We start from the raw sequence: 14,792 nt of genomic DNA, 5'->3' as shown, positions 1-14,792 counted from the left end.
ATTTAGCTCTTCCTGATTAGCAATTGCTTTTCAAATCTTGCTTACTCTTGCTTGACACTGGAGCATGGCTTGGAGCCCTTGGCACGCGAGCTTTGAGCTCCGATGCCCGAGGACAATGGCTGTGCCCAGTCTGCATTACCTTTATCCGGCGTTCTGGGATGGTGTACATATCAGGTGATTAGGGGAACCATGTTTTGTACATTTAACGGCGACGATCTGCATCAGATAATGACGCCTACGGCACCAATGATAATAGACTTTGATTGATTCAATTGATTCCTTACCAGTAACCGCTTCCACCGCCACCGACCAATAACATCCTCTATTTCTTGAAGGACAAAATCTCAGCACTAGGGATCGACAACCAAGCATCCTGGTCCTCCCCCCCACTGCTTCCAAGCCTCCGAAACCCGTTCCAGATCCTCCATTTTTGCCAGGCCCCCCTCCAACGCGGTCGTCGCAAACGAAGAGTGCAACGCCCTATCCTTCCAAGAATCGGACCACCACCGCGTCTCTTCATCAGTCGAAAAGCACCAGTTTGACACGGAACACTGAATCTCTGAAAGACCAGCCTTCCTGGCCCAAACATGCAGGAATTTTCCTGCGTTGGGCTCTCCACCGTTATGCCGAGCAACCCGCTGCGAATAGTTAGCTTTGAGCGATGAACGCCGCCGTGCAGGCTTTTATACATACATCATACAACTCCTGCCACTCACTCAATCCCCTCGACTCAGGATACCAAGAGAAAACCGAATAATCAGCCTCCCTCGCTGCAATGATCCCGCCAGGCTTGACCACTCGTCTCATCTCCTCCAAAACAAGGATGGGATTTCCAACATGTTGTAATAATTGATGACAACAGCATACATCGAACGTCCCACTTTCGAAAGGAAGCTCATTCGCATCCCCGTCGATAAATTCTATATTCGTCACGCCGCGACTGGACGCTAATTCTCTTGCTTGATCGAGGATGACCGCTCGATCGAGGCCGACCACGTGTCCCTCAGGTACGTACTCGGCCAGGTCGGTGGTTATACTGCCAGGTCCGCATCCAAGGTCGAGGATCTTCATGGAGGGTTTGAGGTGCGGTAGCAGGAAGGCCATACTGTTCTTTGCAGTGCGTTGGCTGTGGTTTCGGATGACAGAGGCATGATGTCCGTGAGAATATACCGCAGATTCAACTTGGGGCATTGTTGCGGTGGTGTTCAACTTGAAGTTGGTTTTCGGGGTGTAGTACTAGGTAGAATGTTCGATAAGAAAAATATTGGGTTTTTGAATTTGCTTCCAGTTCCAAAGCTTGCTTTGGTTTGGGTATCGTATTACTGGTTGTGAAGTTGGGTTTCTGGGTTTATATACCTTGAGCTGGAGAGGGATGTAGTCCTTTGGCAGCCTCCGACATCGGCGCCGTGTCTGCCTGGATGTCCTTATTGGTTGAATGGGTGTGGATTATTCATAGATGATTCGGCGCTCCGGGGCGGACTTCTACACAAGCAGACTGGGACGTCGCATGCTTTCCAAGGGTTCTTTTTTGGATTTGGTGGTTGGTTCCAATTGGTTCCCATGGTGCCTGCTTGTATGTAGCAGGGATGGGTATACAGACACGCATGCGCATGATCCTGCACATTTTGGCTACTGGTTTAAAAGAATCATCGCTTTACTCTTGGAGATTGTGTTACTAATAATCCATACTATTATTTCCATGCTAGTAGAATCCACCTGGGCAGGTATTGCCAAGTCCTTTGCCTGAGGCTCCGTGGCCATGTTCTGTTTTATAGATACCCGGTACATCGATACTTTTTGACAGTGAGTGAGCTACTACCCACGATCTAATCATCCGGTAAGTTAAAACTCGAAATAGCCTCGGATGAATTCCCTTCCGTGGAGATCTGCGGGTGAAGAAGCTACGCTACTACTAGTAGTAAGCTACCCCGCTGTGACTACTAGTAGTGAAACAATACAGCATTGCCCCTCGAACATCACCCCTCAATCATCCTAGACCCAAGCAAATAAATACACAACAGCGTACAAACGAAGATCAAATCACAATGTCCACTCAAGAAAGTGTCTTCCTTCTCGTCCCGGGCTCCTTCGCCACTCCCAAGGCATACACCACACTGGTTGACGCTCTTCGTGCCCAAGGTCAAAATGTTGTCCAAATGGAGCTTCTCTCCGTGAACGATGGCTCCCGCCAACCACCCGCAACAATGGAAGACGATACAGCCCACATCCGACAAGCAGTCATCTCAATCTTAGACGATCCAATCGCACCCAAGAACGTCATCGTGGTCCCGCATTCTTACGGCGGCATACCAACAACGTGTGCCTTGGAATCGCTGTCCAAAGAGGCTCGAAAATCTGCAGGCAAAGTTACCGCGGTCACTGGCATCATCTACCTCGCTTCCTTCCTGCTCTCAGAGGGCGAGTCCCTACGCGGAATCATGGGCGAATTCGAGGCTCTCCAGGAACCCATGAAAACAGGAGTACCCGGTGGATATTTGCCGGGATTTACCCCTGAACTGGCCCAGCTTGTGTTCAATGATCTTCCTGAAGAGGCAGCACTGAATTTCATCGGGTCTCTGTCCCTCCATTCGTCGGATAGTTATAATGGGGAAGTGTCCTATGTTGCGTGGAGGGATATCCCGAGTCTTACTATCATCCCTAGTAATGACATTGTTGTGCCGACGCCGATGCAGGAGGTTATGTATGAGCGTTCTGTGAAGGCTGGTGGGAAAATTGAGAGAGTCTTGATTGATGGGGCTGGTCATGGTCTCCCTGTAAGTCGGTTGGATGACGTTGTTGAGGAGATGGTCAAATTCGCGCGGCGGGGGTAGAGGACCGTTCCCTATGCCACTTTGACGTCTCTTACCCATTACCATCGCTTCTGCTACTTGAACTGCCATAACCCATTGTTTCCGATTGATATTCACCACTATCCTCTTTTATCATTATCCAATGACCGATTTTAGCTCGTTCATCCGCTCGTACTGGCACTGCGTGTATCTCGCTGCGTCGATATCTCTTCTCGATATAACTGACATGCCAGTGCCAACCAAGTAACTACTTCCTCTCCTTGATACAGGTATTCTCAAGCTATTGACGGAAGATAATAGTATGTGTCCAAACTTGTACCAGTAATTTTGGGACGCTTCCACTGTGACATAAACACTGGGTCGATTACCAGTATGGAGCGCCATAGGCGAGTTATGGGTGACTGACAAACCTTTCAAAAGCAATTAGAAACTGCGACCTGAACATTTATCTATTAAACTGGCGGCACGGACACGTGAACCTCCCGTTTCCGATGTCATATCCATGACAGATACAACAATCACGCAGTTGCCATTCGCAAGTTGTGGCTCAACAGTAGCATCTTTGAACGTCTGTCCAGGTGCTGGCCAGACTCACGGGGCCCAGAAAAGCAAGAGCGGAGGAGATGCCATCATTCGCGTAGACAATGGAGCCATCATATGCGGAAGTCCATTCGATTGAACGACCAGTTGATTCACCCATCTTGCAGAAGTTGAGTGGCAGGATTCGGGAGCTGAATTCGATTAAATGACCATTTTCGGAGACCCACCAATAGCACCCGTCGTATCGTGGAACTTGACGTCACGCAGATGGTCCACACTCGAGGAGATTATGTGAGTGAGAGGACTCGAATCCATGGCTGCTCGGTAACATGAGGACTGTCTCTTGAAGCCAGTGTATCGCGGAGAGGAGAGAGAACCAGGGCATCGGAGCGAATGTATCAAGGTCACGGACGTGGATTGAAGAGCATGCCAATGAAAGCGTCCCCAATCCTGAACTTTTCGTAGGGAAAGAACCCGCCGGCCCTATCTGTCATGAATGCTGAAGTGCAAGCTGAAAAGTGAGAATTTGCCGAGTTGGGGTTGCTGTTATTGTCTGTCGCTGTCGTGCCCGGTTTTTCAAGGTTGCAATATTGGAAACATATGTCGTGCCCTAGAAGTTAGTACCATTTTTCATTCAAGTTGCCTCCTACCCACCACCCGGCAATTCACGGGCCAGGAGAAACCCGGCCTGTATTCTCTGTGATGTAGATATTAGAGATTCAGCGGTGCTGTTGGCTTTCGACTCGATGAGTTGCAGCAAGGCTGCACTGCATTCTCCTCTTCAAGCCCAGGAACCTCCTTCTGTTCCTGCATGGCTCGATTTTCTTTCTCTTCGTCGGATTGTGATTGTTTGCTGGGTTTTCTCCTCTTCATATCCGCAGCAGTTGGTAGCCTGCCATTGTGACTGAGGCAAAATCTATAGCAGGGATCACAGATAAAAACTCCGTCCAGATGTTGAGCTCGGAGAGTTTCAAAAGCTTCAATCCAAGCATCTCTTGGTCGATGCGAGCTAGCCATCAGTGTAAGACAGCCTGAAATCATACATGGCTTCCCTTTTTGCTCTTTCATGGTTGTCGGTATCCTTCTATGCTCAATAAATCCAGGACCAGGTACCTTGCCATCATGAGTTAAAGACTAGTTAAAGCAGGCGTCGCAGATGAAAACTCGATCAGGGTGTTGAGCTTCCAGGATATCAAAGCCCCCCCCCCACTGCTTCTGCGGCCATAATACTGCGAGCATACCAGCGCCACAGCTTGAATCATACATGGCTTTCCTTTTTGTTCCGCGGCCATCAGTCTGCCCTTTTCTTTCGCGATATTCCGCACTGGGCATCTTGCCATCATGTTTTGAAGACCATTGAAAACAGGGACGGCAGATGAAAACTCCGTCCGGATTTTCGAGCTCGGAGAGTTCCAAAGCTTCAATCCAAGTATCACTTGGTCTTGTTGCTTTGTCCATCAGGTTATTACAGCCTGGAACCATGTATGGCTTTCCTTGCTGCGTCTTGGGGGATGGTCTGTCCCTCACTTTGAAATATTCAGCACTGGGCACTCTGCCATCATGGTTTTGAGACCATTGATCTATTTCCGTCAGAATGCTTTCAAAGAGAAGATTATGAGACGATTACGATCTCCTATACGATTGCCACCCCGGTCGGCACAACATCTGAATGCGTGTCTGCAGCTCTTTTGAAGGGCAACCGCCACGGAAGATGATTGACAAGCTATGTCGATCGGAGTCTCGACACTATCCCGGGACTCTATCACAAACCTTGCCACGTACACCAACTCGGACATGTTATACAATAGCTCGCCCCGGAGTCTGCAAGATATCGTTCCACGGGGCTTCCAAACCAGGGCAATCGACTACATCCCTTGGAGCCATACCTTACAAGTCAATCTACCTATCCTTGCCAGCATTCTTCGACTCGATATCGTCAAACTGTTCTTTCCGAAGCCTAGGCTGCACTGTTCTGCATTGCGTCCGATCGCGACGGAAATCGCTATCATGATTTCATCAAAAAGTGGTGTTGGTTCTGCTCATTGGCCTTTCATGCCCAACGATTTGAATGTTTACTGGCACCTTCATCCCGTCTGCAGAATGTCCGAACCGTCAACTCTGTTGCATTCGAAGTACTGTACCAATCCAGGACCTTTGCCGCCGGATACTCAAAACGCAGGGTGTATCTTCTTGGAGCTTCGAATGACGCGATTGATGCGGAAATGATGGTGAATCACACCCCCAAGCTCTCCTCATCGCATTACTTTTGCTGTATGAGATCTGGGTGCGGTCAGCAAACAAGGCTCACTCTACGCAGCAGCTCAGAGTGGTAGCTTGGTCGAAAATTCGACCGATGATCCGGCGAGCGATTCGGAAGAACGCCAATAAAAGCAAATTTGATCAACATCAAATTTGAAACTCGAGGGGGGCACTGGGGTTCCACATAGTCCTCGGGTTTGTTTGGATGTAGGTCTCAGGTAGTACTGTAGTCCGAGCCTCATTTTCCTAGATATCCGAATGCATACACCACTTCCTGGTTTCCATCTTCCATAAAATGTGATATCGCCTGTGACCCTTGGTTGGTCGTGCTGCCATCTCTCATAGCTGCGGGCATCTTTGCGTTGTGTCACGACCAACAGAACTTAATTTATCGAGTTAGACGTGATCACAGCTGGTCTTTGTACGGTTGTAAATAGTATTTCATAGTAGGGAGATCGACTTTGAACACCATTTGTTCTAAAATCTTATAAATTGTCCATGTGTGCTCGGTGCTACCAACACGACGGTTTTGGGGGGTATTTCGAATCTGAAATTAGAAACTACATCGAAATTCTAATAACTCTTAAATGCCCGGAGCGCAAGCAGAATAGATGTAAAGCCGATGGCTAAGTACAGGTGCGAATTTTTCATATACCATATCCCAACAACACCACTTTTATACAGGCCATGAATAAAGGAGGATAGCACTATTTGATGGGTAACTCACCGAATCTCCTTTTTTGTTTCTGCCTTAATATCCCATTATTGACTCTATGGTCCGTAAGCTATGAGGAAGTTCATACGCGGCATGGCATCCGCAATCACGATTCAAGGTCGTGAATCATTCCACCAAACTGTAGAGTAAGAAGGAGCCTCTAGAAGAATATCTGTATACACTGAAAGAAATACTAGTATCTATCAGCTTCACGTTGAGGGCATATTACAGTTGTGAATTGGTACAATTCCTTCTGCTGACCAGTTCATTCTGCTCTACGATGAGATAGATGGATGCGGAGTGGTTAAAAGTAGAATTAATGGTGTCGTGGGGGTGGCAAGGCCCCAGGATATACCTGGTTCTGGAAATGTATACATGAAGAGAACAAGAACAAGGAGAAACCCCTTACGGCTTCATTGGAGCATCCGGGGCCGCGGCCTGTTGCTGGAAAAATGGGTGTTGTTGGACGAGCCGGCGTTGCCAGATGGACCAGGGCCACTGGATGACACTGGAGTGGTAGAGGAGTTTGGATGGGCTGGTGCATGAGCCAGAACTTGAAAGACCTTGCTCTCATCGGCCAAGGAGCCTCGTCTGCTACCCCGATCTATCATCTCAAAAGTTTTCGCGATGCCCTCAACAATCCAACAAGACACAGGGAGGTTAGACGCAGCAGCCAGACAGCAAAAATATAGTACTCCATGAAAAAAGAAATCCACTGCTCCATTGGAGCCTCCTCAACCTCGCCGGCGGCGGCTGGCGATTCAACAGTTAACCTAAAAGGTCAACGATCCTCTCCAACAACACCCTGATGGGGGGAGGTTGGCCGCAGCAACCAGACAATAAAAATATAGTACTGCATGAAAAAAAAGGATCGAGGAATGCATACCCATTTACGGACGCGCTTGGCGCCCGCGGCCTCGCCGGCCCGGGGGAGGAGGGAGGGGGGGGATTCCCCATTTTTTTCCTTCAGTATAAATTGTCAGTCTCTTCAACAAGACCGGCATCAGATTGGGTCAGATTGGGTAATACTTACAAGAGGGCTTGGAAGATACCAAGAGAAGACAGCGCCAGGGAGCAGCGAGGAGTTGAAGAAGTTGAAGAGAGAAAGAGGGTGAAAGTGTTAAAAAATCATCTGTTTACAGAAAAGACTCCAAATCAACAAAGCACTCAGATCGACAGGAACGCAGAAGACAGCCATGGAAAGAACAACAGACCAGCAGGAACGTGTAAAAGGAAGGAGCTCTGAAATCTAAACTTGGAAAGTGCACCCACAAGAGTCAACATCTTCAGTAAAATTATGATATTGGGATATGTGTAGATGGAAGAAGACAAAGAGCAAAAAGAACCTGAAGCTACTGGTATTTAAGTAACTGGAAGCAAAGCAAAGAGCAAAGTTAAAAGTATCACGGATAGCCTGAGGCATACCAGCCTCAACATACCCCTTCAATGCCTCTGGCACATATACTATGTCGTCGACACTCTCAGTCGGCATAGTATTAGCCGTACTAGTATTTTCGGACTTCAAGTTCGCTTCTTCGATTTTGGTATCTTCGCTTCGTTTGGTAGTAGCGTTGGTCGGATGATTATCGTGATATTGCGTTGCCACATATCAGATGCAGGAATCGTCAGTTTCGTAACATTTTCGGGCTCAATTATTCCGTCAAGTAGATTCGTGGCGAACTGTTGTCTATGCCGAGATCTTGATATAAGACTCGGGCCGAATGGATGGTCGCATGGGTACGGAGTATATTTGTTTGCATTCAAACCGGAAAATTCGAGTTCTAACCTGTGGACTGTACGCATAGGGCTCAACATCCATCTCCTACGAGAAGGTGGGAAGATAGAGAGCGGTGGCCGAAGGGAGGTATTTTTGAAAGAGAAACGCTGTGGCTACTAGTAGGAGAGAGTAGCCGGGATTCAAGATGTGAGACCGGACCTATAACTTAAGCCCGGGCTAGATTAGCAAGAACTGGCGACGGGAGATTCCGAGTCGGACAGCCCCCGAGTGGAGAGGAGTCGGTTTCTGCACCACGGGTTTACCGAGAACCATGTAGCACTGGAGATCAAAACCCTCCCGAAAGGATTTGTTGGAAAGAATCCAACAAATCTATAGCGTCGGACGCACCTATTCTTCCACCAGTGAGATACAGCTAACGGCCCCTGAATGTGAAACAACATAATCTACAGTGGAGCTTCGAAATGACGCTGCGGCGCCGCACTAGCAATTTGAGGGCGTGCGTGGGCAAGCTTGGTTCTGACTATCCACGGTACAAGGGTTACGCCCAGGAGAAAAGTCAAAAACGCCAACCGCAAGAGGCGTTATCTGAACAGCCCGAATTACATCATTTGGGTAGAGCTAAGCATCGGCTGTCGCTAGGATCGGCGGATTTGGTCTGGTCTGTGCTGTAGAGCTGAGGGCTTTGTTAAATTCCTTTCGAGTTGGGCTAAGGTGCTGCAATTCTAAAGGTGAGGTGTTGACGACTTCTCTACAGGTTAAGCGAGGCCTGAACACAGTGACCCGATATTTCCCCGCCTTGTTCTCCGCGTGGAGAGAAAAGTGGAAGAGATTCAAGGTCTGGGGAACTCCCGGTGTGCGAATGCGGTGATATGAGTGCATCTGGGGAGGGCGGAGAAAATGAGGAGAAGTAGTATCTCGGCCTCTGCTCGAGAACCGTGCCATATTCAGTTGCATTATTCTTAGCAAATACACGGCCCACATCGCGCAAGACAGGTTAGCTTAACACCTTGCGAGTTCTCGAATTGACGACTTGAGACCCTCTCGGCTCGATGAAACCCCGTGAACCAGCAGCAAGGGGGACAACAAGGAAGAGCCGAATGGACCCTCCCAGTCCACTTCGGCGGGCGCCGGCCAGTGAGAACGCATCAAAGCCGCGCGATGCCGTGCGATGCCGTACCCGCATCTCCTGTTCTGGGTAAATGGCCGTCAGTTGGGGCCCCGGACTGGACTCGGGGGCAGAAAATTCTGTTGCAAGTGGGCTGGCCGGCTAATTGTTATTATCGTGAGAGCGGACATGGTAATTCCGGTTTTCCATGGAATGATTACGGGACTTTGTACGGAGCAGAGTAGGATGTCCCGGGGTTGGGAGTTGGATTGTCGGCCTGCGCCGAGTCGGTTAGGGCAGATGTCGGAATGGCATGGGTTTCCTGTGTGTGGGTGCTGGTCCCTTTCTCCATTTCTTTATTCTCTCCACTTTCTTAATTTCCTTTATTTCGGATCAACTCTACACACCTCGTCGAGGTGTTTGTATCTTCCCTTGTTCATCTCGGGAGGATGAGGAATGCCGTGCCGTGCCGAACGCAGCCACGTCGGGTTCCCACTGACCAACCCCGAACACGGCATGCATCCTTCACGGCATAGTTGTGGCTTCGAATAATTCCTCTCGGGGAGGGGGCGCCATGCTGTTTTCGGTCTAGAACTGTCACCTCGTGGCCGATTCCCCGGATCCTTTCAGCGATCGACTTGGGTGAACCAATGATCGAGAAGGCTGAGGCCCTAGGTGGGGGGGTCTGTGGAGACAGTATGGACTGTCTTATCCAATGATATTTCCCAGTCCCTCCCCAGGTTGCGAACGGGACATTGGTCATGAGAAGTGTTGCACCCGGATTCTCCCCGTTTATTCGCTCTCCCCAGACTGACTTTACCCGATGAGAGTGGGAACTGGAAGTCAACAACTAATTTCCTGGTTTCGGCCCTAGTAACACGTATGGGAATCCACCCTCTAGAATAGGAAAGGGATAAATGAATTAAAAAAATTAGGAAAAAATTGAAAGTGCAATTCCCCTGTAGGCTGTTTGCCATGAGATACGTCTATTTAAGGACTGCCCCCCTGCTGCAGTCGCGAGAACGCCACAGAGTCCCGAGTGAAGCTTTTCTTTCTAATTTCGATCTTCCCATACCTCAGCCAACATGGTTGTCGGGAACATCTACGCCATTGCGGCGGTCTCCGTCATTGGAGGTGGTCTATTTGGATTTGACATTAGTTCTATGTCTGCAATCATCAGTACACCGGCATACAAATGTTACTTCAATCACGGCCCCGATGGCCCTCCCTTTAACGATAGTCTGACTTGCAGTGGTCTCAGCTCTCTGGCGCAGGGTGGTGTCACTGCTTCCATGCCCGCTGGTTCGTGGCTCGGTGCTCTGATTTCCGGTTTTATCTCGGATCGTCTTGGTCGCAAGTATGCTATCATGAGTGGATGTATTGTCTGGTATGTGACTATCTTCTCTCCCATTCTGTATAGAGCAACAGTTGACCGTTCTTGTTCCTGCTTAGGATTATTGGTTCCATTATCGTCTGTGCTTCCCAGAACATGGGTATGCTGATCGCTGGACGTATCATCAACGGTCTCTCTGTCGGTATTGAGTCCGCCCAAGTCCCCGTCTATATCTCCGAGATTGCGCCCCCCCTCGAAGCGTGGTCGTTTGGTCGGTTCCCAGCAGTGGGCTATCACCTGGGGTATCCTGATCATGTACTATATCTCCTTCGGCTGCTCCTACATCGGCGGCGGAGACTCCACCAACTATAGCGAGAAAGTCTTCCGTATCCCCTGGGGTCTGCAGATGCTTCCCGCCGTCCTACTTTTCGTCGGTATGATGTTTTTGCCCGAGTCACCCCGCTGGCTCGCTCGCAAAGACCGCTGGGAGGAGTGCCAATCCGTCCTCACTCTCATCCACGGAAAGGGTGACCCCAACAGCCCATTCGTCGTCGCTGAGATGCAGGAAATCGGTGATATGTGCGAGTTTGAACGCCAGAATGCCGATGTTTCGTACTTGGAGCTGTTCCAGCCAAAGATGATCAACCGTACTATCACCGGTATGTTCTGCCAGATCTGGTCTCAGCTTACCGGTATGAACGTCATGATGTACTACATCAACTACGTATTCGAAATGGCTGGATACGAGGGTAACGCTGCCCTGCTGGCTTCCTCGATTCAATATGTTATCAATGTTGTCATGACCGTCCCCGCCCTTATCTGGGTTGACACCTGGGGCCGTCGCCCAACTCTCCTGATCGGTGCCCTGTTTATGATGACCTGGATGTTCGCCAACGCCGGTCTCATGGCTTCTTACGGTGTGGTCGTTCCGGGAGGTATCAAAGGTGTCGCTGAAGAGTCTATGCGCCTCAGCGGCGCCCCTGCCAAGGGCTTGATTGCATGCACTTATCTCTTCGTTGCTTCTTACGCGCCAACCTGGGGACCGGTCTCTTGGGTCTACCCCCCCTGAGCTGTACCCTCTCCGTGTCCGTGGTAAGGCTGTTGCACTGGCTACATCTGCTAACTGGGCTTTCAACACTGCTCTCGGTCTTTTCGTGCCTGTCGCCTTTGCCACCATCCGCTGGCAGACTTACCTGATCTTCGGTGTTTTCCTGGTTGTCATGACTATTCATGTCTTCTTCATGTTCCCTGAGACTGCTGGAAAGACTCTGGAAGAGATCGAGGCCATCTTTGAGGACCCTCACGGTATTCCTTACATTGGTACTCCTGCCTGGAAGACTTTCCACGATACCAAGCGCACCGCTGCTGCTGAGCAGGGCGATGTCGAGGTTCTCGGTGATAAGCTTGCTGGCAACAAGGCTGCCGTCGTGCACAGCGAGACAAACGAGACCAAGGCCTAGACTGTCGTGCTTTTAATTAATACCTGCTGGTTTGCGAGGACGGGGCATCTTCCAATTGCTCTTCTGGCTTGATGAGTTGCATTGCCGTGGCATTTCAATGCATATACAAGGATGATATTATGTAAAAACGACGAGATAAACTTAGATATATCTCAATCTATGTTGATGTTTAATTGACTATTTCAATGTATAATTTATTATATACTACTAGTAGTAATTGATAATGATCATAGAGTAGAGTAAGCATTTTCGTAGATGGTCGTGATTTTATACTTCCCCAGACCGAGTTACGTAATGCGTTGCCTGGGCATTTCCACGCGTTAAGTGTTTGTCGCGTCAGGCGACCTTTCCCCACAACCAAATCTCCGCCCAACGGCGATGACGGATGCCTTCAAGGCCCTTATTGAACTGACTCCTTTGCCCGGAGATCATGATTACCAGATACAACTCTTTATACGATCTCAAAATCGAAACCGATCTCGATGCCACAACCGCGGGCCGTCTCCCCGCTCACCTTTGAGACATGCGCAACTCTCCCCTCAGATTCCAGTGATGACGACCTTTTAGCATCCGACGATGATCTCGACGAACCTGCTCGTGCGGCAAAGCGGCAAAAAATCGAAAGAATTGCGGAATCGTGCCAAAGGGGAGCTCCAGTCTTTATTCTCTCCGCTTCCCTACGAGGTCCGTTCGAACACAACTGGAAGAACCCGTGGAAGAAAGATAGGACTCGTGGAGCAAAGGCCACAATAGCAGGGAGAACCAAGGCTGGCGGTGATCAGGAGAATGCACCTGTGATACAAGAAACGGACCCGCAAGATGCAAAGCATCGAAAAGACTTGTCCATTGCTTCACGCAAAACAACCGATGTGCCTTCACCGTTCCACCGTTCAAGCGTGTCAGCATTGCAAAAAGGACCAGGCCGGTCTTCTTCAGTCAAAGCGAAGCTTAGCGATAAGCCTCGGCTTCCACCGAAATCTACAGGTGGGCAAAGTGCAGTGTCTCGGAGAGAAGCTTCTGTTTCCGTGGAGGACCAAACGTCCAATGCACCAGGGACAGCAGACTGGTTGAGAAAGGGTGGGAAGAGATTGAACTTTGGCAAATTTGAGCCACCGAGCTCACCAACACCGAAAGCCGAACTACGCAGAGAAAGGTATAAATCTCATTCGGTATCTCATGCAATTGGAAAGCAGGATACACGGTCACCCACCAGGACTCGATCGCCAACGACACCTAAAGTATCAGAAAAGCCACCCGTGGAATGTGCCCCGCCGACGTCACTCTCGTCTGCTTTATCGAAATCGCAAACCAAGTGTTCGGGCTCGGTAGCTGCGAGGGAAGATGTGCAGAAGAACTCACCCATCACGAAGAATCATGCCGCGCTATCAGTTCGTGTTGCGTCTTCTACATCCCAGCTACCACGCTTCCAATATCAGCGATGGAATGCACAAGACTCTAGTCCAAGTGACATGTCAAATCTGCCCGTCCCACATCCTGCCGATAGGGCCCCATCACTGCCCACAGCCGAAGACCCAGATGATGACATGGCTCCATCAAAAATGCTTCTTCCGCAGGAGAATGCCATGAGAACAGCTCCTGTACGAACAGATCAACTAATCGGGTCTTCAAATGATGTTCAAGTTGCCAACCTAGGGGCCGAGTCAACTGATACGGGTACCTTTGGCCAGACTTCTATAGAACAGAACACTTGCGAGCAGCTTCCATCTGCCCAGCAGGCACCAGTTGCCCCGGGGGTTTCGGATCGTGTGACATCGTTGCACTCAACAGCCGTGCCCAAAGAAGGCAACACTGCCTCAGGTGGAAGCTATGATACGCAGCTATCAACACAAGCAGCCCTTCGTCACGTTCAACAGTCTTTCCAAGCCGACCTCGAAAGCTCAGAGCCTGATTACGATATGCACTCCGAGAACGACGACGGGAATGCTGATGAATCACTCCTAGCGCATGAGACGCCATTTCTCAACCCTGCCGCTTCCGATCGAATCATGACTTCGAATTTCTCTCGCTGGGATAAAGAGAAGGCGCAGGCGATGAGTACACAGTGTATGATTGATGCCGCCACGCCATTTACATTTAGCACGGGAGAGAAGCCCAATCAATTTCGTGACCTGTCGCCAGACGCTACCGGAATTAGTCCGGGAGTCCCTGGGATGGGCGCAGCTTTCTCTTCAGCGAGATCCTCTCCATCCGCCGTGGACGACTACCACACCGCACCGACAACTGACGGCCAATACCCTCCCACTGGCCAACAGCAACCAGAGCTTGCGCTGGGTCAACAATCAACTACACAAAACTCCGCCCTGCCGTTTGCTTTAACCGGGTCAACCCCCACTACTGCACAAGACGGACAGGGCGGGTTTCAAAGGGGCGAGAGTTTCAACCTTAGTCAGGCAATTGCTGACGCCGGTAGCTGGCTGCAGCAGAGCTTTGATTTTATGAACGACGCCAACCATCCCCGCCCGAGTACAAAGACAACATCATCTACAGCGGAAAACCCCTCTGCTATGGATTTGGATATATCCTAACGCTCTTTGCTTTACGACCATCATTAGCGGCTTGCATATGCTTGTGATTCCCCATTTTGTGACATTTCCAGTGCGTGCTTTTAAGCACCAGATTGTTGGTGATGATGTCCCCTTGACGAATAAATGATATCCAATAGAATTATGTTTTTCCAAGAACATGCCTGCCCAATCGGTAGACCATAACCATCACCAAATACTCCTTTCTAGGTAATAATATTGTAAATAGTCGAACTGTTGATGTTGTACTACTCGGTTGGCCAGGAACCGCAGGTGGTCCGAGCGTCGG

The 14,792-nt window shown here is 49.7% G+C and overlaps 4 protein-coding genes across 4 annotated transcripts; 3 read left to right on the top strand and 1 right to left on the bottom strand.

Annotated features, from left to right (window-relative positions):
• Positions 1-350: 350 nt before the first annotated feature.
• Positions 351-1,191, bottom strand: N7533_006239 (class I SAM-dependent methyltransferase; the record flags this gene model as incomplete). The annotated part of the gene is made up of 2 exons (XM_057102889.1): positions 351-638; positions 694-1,191. 2 exons carry the CDS (start codon positions 1,189-1,191, stop codon positions 351-353), a joined length of 786 nt encoding a protein of 261 aa, XP_056962519.1.
• Positions 1,192-2,045: 854 nt separating this feature from the next.
• On the top strand, positions 2,046-2,831 carry N7533_006238 (alpha/beta hydrolase; the record flags this gene model as incomplete). The annotated part of the gene is made up of 1 exon (XM_057102888.1): positions 2,046-2,831. One exon carries the CDS (start codon positions 2,046-2,048, stop codon positions 2,829-2,831), a length of 786 nt encoding a protein of 261 aa, XP_056962518.1.
• Positions 2,832-10,252: 7,421 nt separating this feature from the next.
• On the top strand, positions 10,253-11,960 carry N7533_006237 (sugar porter family MFS transporter; the record flags this gene model as incomplete). Its single annotated transcript, XM_057102887.1, has 4 exons — positions 10,253-10,554; positions 10,620-10,725; positions 10,760-11,545; positions 11,571-11,960. 4 exons carry the CDS (start codon positions 10,253-10,255, stop codon positions 11,958-11,960), a joined length of 1,584 nt encoding a protein of 527 aa, XP_056962517.1.
• Positions 11,961-12,442: 482 nt separating this feature from the next.
• Positions 12,443-14,506, top strand: N7533_006236 (uncharacterized protein; the record flags this gene model as incomplete). The annotated part of the gene is made up of 1 exon (XM_057102886.1): positions 12,443-14,506. One exon carries the CDS (start codon positions 12,443-12,445, stop codon positions 14,504-14,506), a length of 2,064 nt encoding a protein of 687 aa, XP_056962516.1.
• Positions 14,507-14,792: the final 286 nt, after the last annotated feature.

Source organism: Penicillium manginii (genome assembly GCF_028828005.1).
Source record: "Penicillium manginii strain IBT 31320 chromosome Unknown utg000004l:1.0-7231830.0:1.0-7236170.0, whole genome shotgun sequence".
NCBI classification, from domain to species: Eukaryota; Fungi; Ascomycota; class Eurotiomycetes; order Eurotiales; family Aspergillaceae; genus Penicillium; species Penicillium manginii.
The sequence above is the reverse complement of the archived record's forward strand: the minus strand, read 5'-3'. Positions and strand labels throughout refer to the sequence as shown.